At 31.7% G+C, this 15,227-nt stretch overlaps 1 protein-coding gene across 12 annotated transcripts in view; it reads left to right on the top strand.

Annotated features, from left to right (window-relative positions):
• RALGAPA1 (Ral GTPase activating protein catalytic subunit alpha 1) overlaps nt 1-15,227 on the top strand; it is a 277,152-nt gene that overhangs the window by 98,304 nt on the left and 163,621 nt on the right. For 8 of the 12 annotated variants that reach the window (XR_004974555.1, XM_036353129.1, XM_036353109.1 and 5 more), the window contains exons 17-18: nt 2,343-2,483; nt 12,289-13,830. Coding sequence is in view for 11 of the 12 variants with exons in the window: in XM_036353129.1 (XP_036209022.1) it covers nt 2,343-2,483; nt 12,289-13,830 (1,683 nt within the window). In the remaining variant the exon portion in view is untranslated. The remainder of the gene's footprint in view (nt 1-2,342; nt 2,484-12,288; nt 13,831-15,227) is intronic. The other 4 variants (XM_036353127.1, XM_036353128.1, XM_036353126.1 and 1 more) reach the window with 3 other exon arrangements.

The raw sequence follows: 15,227 nt of genomic DNA on the forward strand, positions 1-15,227 counted from the left end.
TTTTAAAATACACTTATTTTTAATACAAGCCACACACTGAAGAAAAATTGTTGCCATTGCCTTAATATATTTCTACCTTCCATGTTTTGCTGCACATAAATTTATCTAAAAACTGCTCTTCAGGAATTAATTAATTTTGCCAACATAAATAAAATTTTTTGAAAAATCTATCATTCTTTTTTAGTTATAAACTCTGACATACCTTTAGTTTTTGGTTAATAATTTTTCTGGTTTTCTCTATATGTTCACAACTGAAACTTTTGTTTTTTGAAATGATTATGCTGGGCTGCTCAAATACACGTATTCACTCAGTAAACATTTATTAAGTTCATATGAGCCTGACTGTAGAGATATAAAGATAAGAGGATATAGTTTTTACATTTGAAAAGGTGGGAGGCTGACACAGGAAACATACAATCCACTAAAAATAGATTGTAAGCTTTGTAAAAGCAGGAGTTCTTGTTTGTTTTGTTCATTGCTCTATTGCTAATAAGTTAATTATGTGGGAGAGTGATGAAAGATTCACAGATGAAATGCCATTTTGAGTATGAAGGGGTGTCTCAGGAAGAAAAGACCAAGTACAAAGCCATGAAATCACAAAGCCACGCTGTTGTGAAAGCATGAAATTTTCTGGGAACAGTGTAAAAATTCTGTGTGACAGCAGGATGGGAGAAGAGTTGGAGATGAAGTTTCAGTTTTTATTGCAGCTAGTTGCAAAGGCCTGTGTGACAGGCTAAGGAATTTAGGTATCAGTGAACCAAATGTTTTTTTACCAATGACACGATTTCACTGTATATTATGCAATATTGTTTTTTAAAAGTCCTCTATACACAACAATACACATAACTACTTATTAAAAAATTTCTAAACTAGTCACGTTAAAAAATGTTTGGGAAGTATAAACTTAATTATTAAAAACTATTCTTTTTTAATATATGTTTATTGATTTCAGAGAGGAAGGGAGAGGGAAAGACAGAAACATCAATGATGAGAGAGAATCATTGATCAGCTGCCTCCTTCACATCTCACACTGGGGATTGAACCTACAACCTGGGCATGTGTCCTGACCAGGAATCGAACCATGACTTCCTGGTTCATAGGTTGATGCTCAACCACTAAGCCATGCCGGCTGAGCTAAACTTAATTATTAATTTAGTTTTAAATATAATAAAATTTGCCTTTAGTCTTGTGAACATGTGACACTCCTTTCAAGACATACAGCTACAAATGCAATTTTTAAAAAGTAATCCAGTTTTTTAAGTTTTTTTTATTTTGTTTTTATTGATTTTTAGAGCGAGAGGAAGGGAGAGAGATAGAAACAACGAGAGAGAAACATAGATTAGCTGCCTTCTGCACACGCCCTACTGGGGACGAGCCCGAAACCCAAGTATGTGCACTGACCGGGAATTGAATTGGTGACCTCCTGGTTAGTGGGTGGACACTCAACCACTGAAGCACACCAGCTGGGCAGTGCTAAGTTTTTATATACTATGCTTAAGAGTCTGAATAAGCACAAACTGTCTACTTTCCTTAGTAATTGATTCTTCATGCTGATTACAAATTCTATTTTCTGTAAATGTTTCTATTTAAATTTTTTAAATTGTGGGGATGGGGGCGTGGGCAAGCTAGAAGAGGTCAATGGGGGGAAAGGGGGACACATGTAATACTTTCAACAATAAAGATTGCAAGAATAAATAAAATTGTATTAACTTTCATGTAAATAAGAGATACTGATTTGATTAAGTATTTTCTTACCAGAAACAAATACTAACCATAAGATTCAATTCTTCAGATTATGAATTACATACAATTTTCTAAAAAAAAAAAAAAATCTGTGAATGTCCTTGACAGTTTATTAGGGAAGTGTATGAAAGCAGGGATTATTTTTCTTGAAATTCAGCTTTATTAAGGAGAATGGCTCAGAATTGCTTCAGATGGCTCAAAGAAAGGCCCAAATATGGTACCAAAAATTTATTTGAACTAATAATACTGAGTTCTTTTCGATGTTTCCATTCAATGAACTTATCAACCCTTGGTTTTGAGAACATAGGGCGTATTAAAGTGTCTGCTGTTTTTTAATGCTATACCATTGTAACTGCTAATAATAAAAAGCATTTTCCTGCTTTACACCAAAATATTTACATTTGAAAGGTCATATGTGTTCTCTGATTTCTTTTCTTACAGCTTGCCAATATTTGCTGTGCTGAAATGTTTTAATTTAAAATTTCCTTCCTTTGTATCTTTTAGTTTTCTCTGTTGCTGCTTTTTCTGTGACACGAGCCTTTCATTATAGTCACTCTTCTTTTTTCCTTTCCCACTTCTTTCTTTTCCTTTTTTTAAAGCCATGAGAAGCCGATCCATTGGTGAATGTGCTCTGCCATCGGCCTATATACGCAGTGCTAAAAGTGCTCCTGTTCTGATCCATACTTCCAAACCCTTCTTGCCTGATATTGTTCTCACTCCCCTTTCTGATGAGCTTTCAGGTAGTGCCACCTCTGCTAATTTCTGCACCACCATTTTCACTTTTTAATCCTTCTGCTTTCAAATTTTGCTTAATCAAATAAACTCTTCAAAGTTAATTTCTTTGGGGGAGGTGTGGGAAACTGGGAAAGTGGTTGAGAAATCAACATTTTGAGTTATTTGAACTCTAATGCTATCCTTGCAGTTCATTCTGGAAGTGCTAAGTTTAGTGCTGTGCCAATGTCTAGTATTTTTGGTTGTAAATGGCTAATTTTTTTCTGTTTATGTTTTGATTTTTCTTTTTAGATGGTTAAAAGATGTAATAGTATATATTTATGTCATTATAATATTTCACAAAAGATGACTTGGAAGATAACAGTCAGAGCCTTGACTTTTAATTTTCCATTGTTTTACTAACACTTTGGTCTATCTTGAATATTGCAGTCTCTGTCATTTATAGTAATGGAAGTAAGCAAGGCAAGTTAATATCAGGAAAAGTACATAATCTAAAAATTGTTTTATAATAAATCTTTGTATTTATATTAGCTTATAATAATATATTGAATTCTAGGAACTCACTCATTTTAAAACCAAACAAAGAAACCATTCCGTGAAGCCTCAATTTCTAAGGAGCCTTAAAACCCGCTCAACTTTTCAATTCTACCTCATGTTCTTGAGCCCCAGTTACTGGTATGGTCTCTTTAATAAGGTTTAATTAATATATAATAAAATGTATAGATCCTGGTTCAGATTAACGAGTTTTGAGAATTGTACACACGTCTGTTAACCATCACCAGAAACAAAATATTGAAAGTTTCCATTCCCCCTATAATTTCTTAGTAACACTAAATCAGTACCCTTCCGATGTACTAGCGCATGCACATGCACAACCACTTTAATTTTTATCACCATAGATAAGTTTTTTCTTTTAAAAATAAGTTTTCAATGAATAAAATCATATAATGTCTTGTCTTTTAGAAAGAAGCAAGGCTGTGTTGAATGTAGTTACGATGCAAAATGTGCTAGTTCAAAGAAAGTTACCTGTACATTCTTGGTACTTTCCTATCTCTCTTCTTAGGAGTACATTGCCACTTACGGTGAGGTTGCTGATTTTGTTTTGGTTTGTTTTTTTTTATTTTTTATTTATTTTTTTAATATATTTTTTTGATTTTTTACAGAGAGGAAGGGAGAGAGATAGAGAGTTAGAAACATCGATGAGAGAGAAACGTCGATCAGCTGCCTCCTGCACACCTCCTACTGGGGATGTGCCCGCAACCCAGGTACATGCCCTTGACCGGAATCGAACCTGGGACCTTTCAGTCCGCAAGCCGACGCTCTACCCACTGAGCCAAACCGGTTTCGGCTGGTTTGTTTTTTTTAAAACAACCTATTTCCCTTTCAGTTCCTAATGACTAGGCTTATGTGAGGGAAGGTGCATTTTTATTAAGATTTCAGGTGAAGTCCCTTCCACAATCTCTAAAACTATTAAGATCAGAGATTTCTCTCAAAACCAAGAGTTAGATAACATGTAGACACACAGACATTCTTGTGTTTGGTAATCTTTGGAATTACTGTCAATTAAAAAACTTAGTATTCACTTAAAAAAATTTTTTGTATTGGCTTTTTCTAAAATGAGAAAGTAAAATAGTCAATTATCAGATGTAATATATTTGTGTTTTCTATTTCAGGATATCTTGATTGGGAAGGTTACTTGAATATATTCTTTATGACATTTTTGAGAGGTATTCAATATTATTTTTGAACCCAAAATATAATTAATTAGAAATAATGAATTTTATGATACAGTTGTGCAGTTTTATTGATGACAATAATAAAATAGAAAATTTGACCTTAGATCTAAATCTGGATGCTCAATAAGTATTTAATGACAAATGAATGTATTTTATACCAATAAAATTAGGCTACCTGAATTAAGCTATTAGTACAAAAAGTAGTAAGATTGGAAATAAATAAATGGAATACTATGAATTTTAATAACACATATTTTTGTTACATTTGATACTTACCTCCAAATAAAGAATTAGGATATTTTGTCTTTTCAATGCTCCATGGAAGCACTATACCTTCTTATATAAGTAGCCCTGGTTTTGGTTGCTTATATCAGATTATAATATTTATCCAAATGGCAAATAAAACAATGTTTCTGTTCTTTTAACTAAATTAGATACAAATAAAAAATACTCCCAATTTGTTGTAAACTTCTCTTAGATATATTTTTTCCTTCAAGCTTTGTTTAAATACAGTTAAAGCATTTAATGCAAACCACTTTTGATGTGTTTAGAAAAATAAAATGAGTTTTGACCATTCTTAAATGTTTGCTTGGATTAAATATTCTACTACCATCTTAAAACTGTCAGGAAGACTTATTTTTTTCAAAGTCTTAAGGGCTTTACAAAATTTATTGTCTGCAACTTAAGTAATATTTTGGAAAATATGCATGCTAAGTGCTAAAATATTATTAAAATGCTCAAATAAAGATGAGGTTGTTTCCTTTAAAATATTCTAAAGTTGTTTCTTCACCAGGATCAATTCCTGTTTCAGAATTCTTGCTTTGCTGTCAATACATAATTCAGAAAAATTACCTTTTAATAATTTGATGGGGGGGGGGGTGTTTTATGTAGAATGTTTGAAAGGAATTTTCTAAATGGATGCTTTATTTGTTGTTTTCATTTCCCCCATTTGGGAAAAAATTCCTCCTATGGTAGTTTTAAAGATTTATATAATAGACACTATTTACTAAATCAAAATAAATTTTATATCTGATTATGAAAATAATGTTAATTTTAGGAAATATGGATTATATGAGAAAGTAAACACTCCAAACCAGTGTTTTTTTTATTGATAATTTGAAACACAATTTCCTCCATTTTTTTTTTTGTGTATATATATATATATATATATATATATATATATATAAAGTATAAAAACATAACTAGACTTTGAGTAAAAATCATTTTTCTCTTAGGACTTAAAAGAAGTAAGGAACAAAAAGTAGCAGCAAAAACTCTCCTTTCCTGAGAATTGACTTGTGAATGAATCCAGCATTTTCGAAACTGATGTGTAAATTGAAAACCTTTTCAAGGAGATGTTAATAGGCGTAAAAAGGGTTAAAGATTTATAGTGTACATCAATACATTAAAGGCCCCCAGAAGTCCTATTAAGAAATTGTTTAATTCAGTATTTCTCAAACTTATTTAATCATGGAAAAGTTTTCCAGGTACACATATTTTCGTCCTATAACACTAAGGTTTCAGAGGGAACAAATTTGGAAGATATCAAACCAATGTCATAATTTTAAATATTAGCTTTATGAAAATTGGACAGGATTATTCTAACATAAGCTTACACAGTAGAAATTGGAATTACTGTATTTTTTATTGCTCCTGTGGTTCTTAGAGGCAAATTGAAGCTTAGAGTTTGCTTCTTCAGGTATTAGGTGTATTGAGGGGGAGGGAGGGAGGGAGGGAGGAAGGAAGGAAGGAAGGAAGGAAGGAAGGAAGGAAGGGAGAGAACGAGAGAGAGAGAGAGAGAGAGAGAGAGAAGAAAATGAAGTTGTATTAACAGTGCTAAATTTAAAGGAAATCACAGTCTTAGATCCTCAACTAAACTATTTTCTTCCAGGGTTTGAATAAATTTTACTTTAAAATAGTTTAATGTACAGAGAAAAATAATAAGGAAAGTGAACTAGCACATAAAGAAAAAATGTTTTTCATAATTCTGTATTTTATGAGACTATATTTAATTGAACTCAAATCCTGGGCTCGTCATCTAAGAGAGTTGAGATGTCTGTAACAATTTCACACACACACACACACACACACACACACACACACACACACACACAACAGCGAAACTACTCATAGATAATCACTCTGGCTTTTGGTTAGAAGTAGAATTTTCCAGAATAATATTTACCTGATATTCTTGGTTTCTTATGGGGGTAAAAAGAAACTCATTTAATTCCCTTCTTTTTTTTTTTTTTTTTTTTTTTTAACATACTAAGATTTAAAAAACCAACCACCAATTTTCAAAATACCCTAATTTAGTCCAACCTTTTTTTCTCCTCTTCTTCTTTTCCTCCAAATATTGGTTAAGATGTCCATTCTGCCTACATTGTCACTGTGATGCTATGTGTTTGTATAGCTTTCTATAGACTAAACTAGTTGAGTAGCTGAATATCCTTGAAGAGTTTCTTTAGCTCTGGAGACTGGTTCAAGGGCATTGGCACTGTGTCAATGACCTTAATTCTTAACATCTGATGCTGAAAAGTATTTTTTTCCAGGCTCCTGCCTGAGGTTTTGATATTATATGTTGGACATTGCACAAACACCCGGCATCATTTTTTAAAGTTCTGTAAATTAAACTGGTGTTTTGGCAAGCACACTCCCTGTTCTTTCTCTGTACTAATTTCTACTTCTACACGTTTGTCAGCCCAGCCTAACGGTCTTTAATTTTCCTGATAAACAGAGAGAAGCCAGAAATCTCAATAATTATTCAAATTAGCTTTTACTGTCAAAAATAATACTTTAATGAAAGAAGGGATGTAAAAGAACATAAGCATGTTGTGTACAACTGACTTTGTTTATACTTTTGCAACTATTATTACTTTCTAATTAAGCACTGTGGGTTTCTCACCCTGAAATAGTTTGCAGACCTACTTTCTTTCAATAAGTTTTCAAAGCTGCTAATTTGTTTGCCGTATTTGTTGCTATTAACCCCAGAGTCTAGTAGTCTGTCTGTAATATAGACTGCTAATGCTCTTAACAGTGCTTCATTATTTGAATTGAGTTCTGTAGACCAAAATATTTTGATCTTTCTGTTTCTATTTTCTGAGTATTAGGAGAAAGAAGATGGTATCTCTCACACCCCATCCTGTTCCTAAATTCTGCCTGATCAGGAAGAGAATTTTTCATCTCTAATCAAACAAGTAGGCCCTTCTTTATACAATCAAAGAACTTCTTTCTTCTTATCATCAATATGTGGTAGTAATATTTCACAGCTTTACTGCCTATAATCTGCTGGTTTAAGCATAATTCTAAGTTAGAAATTTTTTGCTGAAAACTTTTGTGCTGATTTTTTTTTAAAGTACATCTCAAGGAAAAATCTGAAGCTAACTTAAACATGACATTATATAACATGTTTATGAACAAATTAAACAGTATACTTTTCTTATCATAAAAGGTGATCAGTAGTTATTTGCCTGTTTCCAAAATTTAAGAGTCAAGGAAAAAATTATTTAGAAGGATAAAAGAACAAAAGATAGTTTATTGGTTTAAGTTTATGTGGTCTAAAATGAAAATTAATTAAATGTGGTTTGTTGTTTTTAAGTCATTTCATGATTTCAGTGATGTAGTTAACTGCTTTGAATTACCTACAAACTGAACATCTAGGCTTAAAAAGATGTAGAGTTTTTTACTAGCCTCTGTTAGTAAAATTACAAACAGAATGCTCTATAGTTTTTGCTTACCTTGAAGGTACATTATCATTATTGCCCAAATAGGCAAAAATTACATAAAGGACATTGTCATTTCCTTTAGGCAGTTCCAGAAAAAAATATTGAGCTTCAGAGTGGCATCAATTTCAGTATAATGTAAATGATATTAATGAATTTAGGAGCTATAAAAATATCTATTATTACTGATAGCTATTATGATTGACTGATAATAGAATTTAACTTTGGTAAAAGGGATTTTGGCACTTGATTCTGTACCTTGTTTTAGAAATTATTAAAATTTTATTGAGCTCCTACTCAGTGATGAGCTATTTTAAGCAATGGGGATATTATTATATTAATAAAAATTATAGTGTAAGGAGTTATTTATTTTACACATTATGTTTTAATTTACAGCTTATCTTTTGAAATAGCAAAGGTTTTTTTCTGAAGCAGGATATTGTAAAAAATTACTTTTTAATTCAGAAAACTTGAATGTTAAACATTTTAAGGATATCCAGAGATAAAACTGACATTTCCAGTATTTTGTAGGAACCATTTTCTCAGTGTTCAAAAGTATTAGTATTTTTTAGTTTATTAAAAAATACTTTTTTCATGTTTTGCTCATTTAGTGCTTACTAACACTCTAGGTTAAATTAATTTAATTTAGAGGCTGTTATTTTTTAAGGTAAAATATAAGTAGTATAATTAGATTATTGTGAAGGCCATTTTTATTTTAACCTGATGCCACCATTATTTTTAGCAATCTAATACAAACTGTCAATTGTTTTCTTCTGTACAATTTAAAAATATTGTATTTGACTAAGTTTTGACTTCTATGATTTTTATCTTTATGGAGATAACTCACTGTGCTGCTTTAATAATATAATTTTTCCAACTTAAAAAAATTAAAGAATTATTTCATAAATATATAAATATTATTCAAGAGTATAAAGACATGCACTAATATTTGCCTTCTAATCTCAACTTTCCACTTTCTGTGTAACCTAAAGTAAATCACTTAAATAGCTTTTTTGTCTATAAAATGGTAATAATAACACCTACTTCACAGAGTTGTTATGAGAATCAAATGAGTTAATATATATAAGATTCTTAGAACAATGCGTAGAGTGTAGGAAAGACTATATATGGTTTAGCTATTATTTGGCCTTTTCTCCTTGAAGTTTAATTATTCAATAAACCCTTGATTTTGTGGACTTCAATTTCACAGACTTCAGATTTAATGGACAAAATTTAACAGTCCATATGTAAAATTAACACCTTGTTAATCTTAAAATGCTTTTACCCAAGATTTGCTTATAATTAAATCAACAAGGTTGTTTTTTGTTGTTCACTGTTACTTCTAACAAATTATAGTGACTAGGCCATATGTTGGAAAAAACACTGTAACTTTTGCCAACATAAATATTACATATCTACAACTATAGTTTACATATTTAAATACAAGAGTCACTACTTGTAAACAGCGTTTGAATGATTAGCACATGATCATACCCAGTAATTGGTTCTGTTGGCGCGTGGCATGACTTTCTGTAGCAGTTTATGGCGTGCTGGCTCATGTTCCGACATGCGCTAAGCCACACCCCAGCTGTGTGCATTTGTTTACTCGTGGTGACTGGTTGAATGCACACATTTATTAGACCTATTCAGTATGAATTTAAAATTACTGTAATACATATAGAACAGTTTTCTGTGAAATTAAACTTTCATACATACTTAATTTTAATTACATAAATGTGTCTACATAAGTAAAAAAGTTAAACTCGCTAATTTGTCAAATTTTTAACATATGCATTCGGAAAACCTACTTTTATATAACGGACTTCCAGCTTTAACAGACAACCCCTCGCCAGAATTAGTTCATTATATCAAGGTTTTACTGTGTTTCTTTCAATTTAAGGCTTATTAGAGTCAATTATGCAAGTGCTGACATTGGCTTCCTGTTAGCAATTATTTTCTTTGATTTTATACAATTAGTATTGTCATATGCTGCTGTAAGAACTGTATTTAAAGCTTAAAACTTTCATAAAGTTTTCTGTTTAAATTTAAATTGTTTAACACTGTATTATTGATAGAAAAATATTTTTTTAAAAAGCTCTCAAACTTGCATAAAAGTTTTGGATATTCATATGTGGTTACAAAAGTTTAGAAAAAAACTTAGGCTAAAATAAATGGTTAAATTTTCTAACATGCAAGGAGGAGACTGAGTTTGGGAAGAAATTTCTAAAATCAGAACTTTATAGTAATCTTTACTAGCTTCTTTAGAATGAGATATCAATAAAAGAAACTAAAAAAACTCCTTTTTTTCTGAAGTTCATTTATTTGCTAGTCTCATAACATTAGATTTTAATAAGGCTATGATCTTGATTTTGAATATGGAGCTGATAAATTTTCAACTACGTATTTCTTAAGAATTTTTGTAGAAAAGTTATATAGTATTTGCCGTAAACTTTGCTGAGTCCTATTAGAATATTTTGTGGAAAGAATTTTTGTGCAAGAAAAGAAAAAGAATATTTATGCATGTTGAACATAATCTGTGTCCTCTGCACAGAGATTCTTATGATCATTATGAGAGCTATAACCAAAATATTTATATTCATCCGGATGCACAAATATGCATTAGTTATCTGCTGCAGTAATAAATAATAAGTATATATGCATAAACGTGAAGATTCTTAGATGTTTTACTTCTCATTTAGAAGAATTTCTAGGGGGGTGGGGGGACATGAAGAAGAAAGCCGGCATCATTTTAGTATTATATTCTCAACTTAATAATAAAAGAAATTTAACTTTGTAAAATTTGACCTATGTAGGGAGTATAAATGTATATTTTCAAAAATATAGTGGAATCTTGGCATAATACAAATTTCTCTTGACCTGAATTTGGTATAAGGCAGCTCCTTTTGGACATCATACAAAGAGGATGATGTGAATGAAGTAGCAGGAAGACTAGTCTCCTTTCATCCATAGCATGAATCCTGAAAATATTTTGAATTGCTAGCTCCATTTTAAAAATGAGAAAACTGGTCTCAGAGTCTAAAGTAAGAAAGCCTAATTCTAGACAGCACCATCAATAAATTACTATGTGATCTTGGACAAGATCTGTCTTACTTTGCTTCTGAATTCTCATTTTGATTGTTCAGTTATTGTCCTGTTGCTTATTACCTTTGTGTTGCAAACCTAAAGAGTAGCAACATCTGACTTTTTGACTTTGTCCTTATTTTCATTGTATTTTGCTGGCTTCTCAAAAAAATATTTTAGTTATTTCTAGGTAATGTAAAGGCCATGGTAAATTCAAAGATATATTTTACTTCTGATATTTCTAATTTGTATATATCTGTACAGTTAAATAGTATTTCATTTTGTTATTTCTGATTTCATAAATATTTTTGAGCCTTTACCATATACTTAGCAATTCAGGCAGCAAAAACAATGTAATAACATGGAACATTAAGCCTGCTTCTCAAACTATGATTATAAATTTGAGAAAGTAGTTTCACTACTTTAAGCCTCGATTTCCTCAGTGAGAGAGTTAAAGTAGACAGTCTGTAATGTCCACTTTTATTAAAAATCTGTGATTTTTAAAAAGATGTAAGAAAGCATATAGTTTTTAAGGTTTGATGGTTGTTTAATGGAAAGGGCTAGTGATAGGCAGAGGAGGTTTCTTCCTAGTGGATTCAATGGTGTTTTAGTCAGAAATTTAAAAATACAATTAGGTTTTTTTAAAACAATATATTAATTTTATTTGGTAGGGATGAATAGATGTTAATGCTATAATAAAATTAAATAAAATACTTAATAGAACAAATAGTTTCCTGGCAAAGAGAAGTTTAGGAGGAGGGTGGAGATTTTCATTTGTAATGTATAATCAAACAGGCAAGATTTGCAGAAAAGATGATGACTCTTGCCTGATAAGGAAGAAAATGGGAATTTATGAGGCCCTATAAGACTTTACAATGGTATATTTAGATCAGCTTTCTATGTTAAGATCTAGTTTTTCTGCTTGGAACTTAAGTAGGAAAAACTGAACAACAGTTTGAATTGCTTGATTTATTGGCACAGCTCTATCTTTAATTGCACTTCCAAATGTTTCATCACCTTACTGTCTCTTTCTATGCATGTTAACATTTTAAAATATATTCTGGTAGTTTTCTAATTCATTGACACTGCTGTATTGGCTTGTGCCCATCATTATTTAAAAACGGATTTGTACTTTTAATAGATTTTCTTTCATTGAGCTTACAAAAAACTCAGAATTTTTTTATTTTTAAGCATATGACTAGGGTATGGTTGAAAGTAATACTTATTTTTCATATTCATATCATTCTACTCTATGTAATATTTCTTTTTTACAGATATTGATGATACTCAAATACTTCCCCGCCCAACTCGAGTCAGACATTTTTCACAAAGTGAAGACACTGGGAATGAAGTTTTTGGTGCATTGAATGAGGAACAGCCACTGCCTCGAAGTAGCAGCACTTCTGACATCTTGGAACCATTCACTGTTGAACGAGCCAAAGGTGCAGTTCCTGTCATTGACAGTTCGTCCCGTCATGCGCCAAGCTTGCAGAGTTCCACAGAGGCTTCTTCAATAACTAGATCCACTGAAAGCCACATCACTGATACTCATAGTAGAGAGTCTTCTCTGGAAGTTGGTGATAGCATATATGACCATCTTTGTCACTTAATAGATCCAGTAGAACTCGCAGATTCAGCTTTTGAACAAATCCAGTACATTGACCTTGAAGGAGATGACGATCTTCTTTCCTCCCTGAAAGAATATTTTAAGGAAAACCAGGAAAATCACAGTAAAAATGAGTTAGGTAAAGATGCAGCTTCTCAGGAAGTGATTATTGCAGTAAATAGGGATGAAAGGTCATCCTTAGATAAATTAGAATACCTAGATCAAGAAAATAAATTAGAAAATATCTCCTCTTTTGTTGGGACTCCTGTAAACATACAGTTTCAAAGAGAACAAAACTCATCTGTCTTCATGAATAATATTTCATCTAACCAATTAGATAGTTTTATGAGAACAAAGACTTCTGAAAAATCTAAGCAACTAAACAGTGATAAACAGTCATCGGAACCTAGTTCAGGTAGCCCTTGTGATAAAGAAAAGAGGAAATATCTATATCGACAAGCAGCCACAGAATTAGATGCTTGTGTAGATATAACACTAGTTGAAAAGGTTATAGATATGCAAATTAATGAAAACAAAACTGTCCCTCATGTTATGCATGCCAAGAAAAGCACACTAAAAGCACCTGTTAACCGTAGAATGCCTCATGTTACAAACACTAGCAAGCTTTCTCCAACCAAAAGGAGCTTGTCTGAAACAGTAACTCATAGAGCCAAAATCATGAAAATTGCTACTAAAAAACGAACTAGTGTTCATGTTACTTTTAGACCATCTACTGAGTCAGTTCAGTTTTATAATCCTATGGAAAACAAAGAGGCCCCATGGAAGATGAGACTGCGGAAGCTCAGTGGCTTCAGTAGTAGTAGCAATAGCAACACCAGTAACCCCCCCCATACCAGCTCAAATAGTGTTTCTGAGCTAGTAAAACCTGGTGTGTACAGACCTCTAGATACAGTTGGTACAACATCAATAAGTAGTAAAACAATTAAGGAGTCTACAGAAATTCCCACCATATTACAAAAGGAAGGAATTGCAAGTAATCAGCTAGGTAGTCGTAGTACTCTTAGATCATCAAGTCATGATACAGGACTACCGCAGGGCTCCCTGGGTGGCGTTTATAAAACTGTTGTACATGCTCTTTCAAAGCCGAAGGCAAATGTTTCCCCACAGAGGCAGAACAGAATGCCACCAGAGGCTCCACTGAGGGATCTGTACAGTCATGTAATGGGCTATTTTGGAAGGAAAGCTGCAGGTGAGCACTAACAATGTGCAGAGCGCAAAAGGAGAAAGACAGCACCAGTTTGGCTTAATGCAACTGAAGCAAGCTATAAGCAATCAAAAAGCTTTGGGATGGTCACTGCTTTCTCTCTGTTTGGTTATGCATGCGCCTTTTCCCAGCTATATTTTTCCCAGCATAAAATGTTTATTTAAATTACTAATTTCCCTTATAAGGCATTTAGTTAAACCTCTTTGCTGCTGAACAAGATAAGAAAAAGGAAGATATAGGAAAATTTCAATAACCTTTCAAAGGTTATCTAAATAAAATATTTTTTTTCTGAGTGTTTACTACATGAGCCTTGAAATTAAGTTTTCTGAAGAGCTAGAATACTTTCACCCCTATAGTTTATATTTAAAAGGGCACTAGCTATATCATGGAGTTCATTTATTTTTACTGCTTATATTTTTTTCTTGGTAGAATGTTACTTTGACATTTGTAACATAATGGAAATCAAGGTCCTACAATCAGCACCAACATTTTTAGTTAACTGTAATTGAAGAGGACATTATTTCTTAAATCTAAAAGTATATAGTTATTACTTATTTAAGTGATTTCCAAACAAGCTATAGACTATTTAGTTTTGCATTCATTTGTATAGAATGCAAATTATGTCCTTGAAACACTTATTGTTACTTTCTCTTTTCTGAGATTTTAGATGTGCATAAAGGTTTCATGATAACCAATCATGATTTAAATATGGAACCTCTGTGGACAGATTAAAAAAAGCGAGATTGTTATAACTATTTTGTCTTGATTCAAATTTAAAATAACTTTACATATATAGAAAATTAACTTTCAGCAGTAAGGTAGGTTTTGATTTTATTTGTTTAACATGGTTTTGTTAGCATGATTAACAATGAATGCAACTTGCATTGAGCCATTAATGCCACTTGAGGGCAGTATTTGACAGCTTAGCAAAGCCTGGCCATTACTATAAAGATAATGGTATTTCACAATTAGCTCCTGATCAGTGTATTTTCTTAACCTGAAATGCTTTGTAGTTAATTAGGAATATAACAAGTGCTTTTTTTCTTTTAATTGAAGAGAAATCAACTTTTTAATGGCATAATAGTGAAATATCTTATTTTCTGTAATTTAAATTCCCAAGTTTAACACTTTCTTGGTAATGTTAATCAGAATGTAGACATTAAAAAATCAAGATGATAAAAAATATCAAGAAAACTATTTTGGGCTTTTCTTTTTACAGAAAAACCTTTGTGAAAATACCTTTTATTAAAGCAGTAAAATTAGATTTTGTAGTGAATAGAAGCAACATGTCAAAATCATAGAATTTTTATTTATAAATACCTAAATTTAAATGCATTTATGTCCCATTGAGATTTGCATAGATTCAAGGGATATATTTATTG

This window comes from Myotis myotis, unplaced genomic scaffold, assembly GCF_014108235.1.
Source record: "Myotis myotis isolate mMyoMyo1 unplaced genomic scaffold, mMyoMyo1.p scaffold_m19_p_1, whole genome shotgun sequence".
Classification (NCBI taxonomy): Eukaryota; Metazoa; Chordata; class Mammalia; order Chiroptera; family Vespertilionidae; genus Myotis; species Myotis myotis.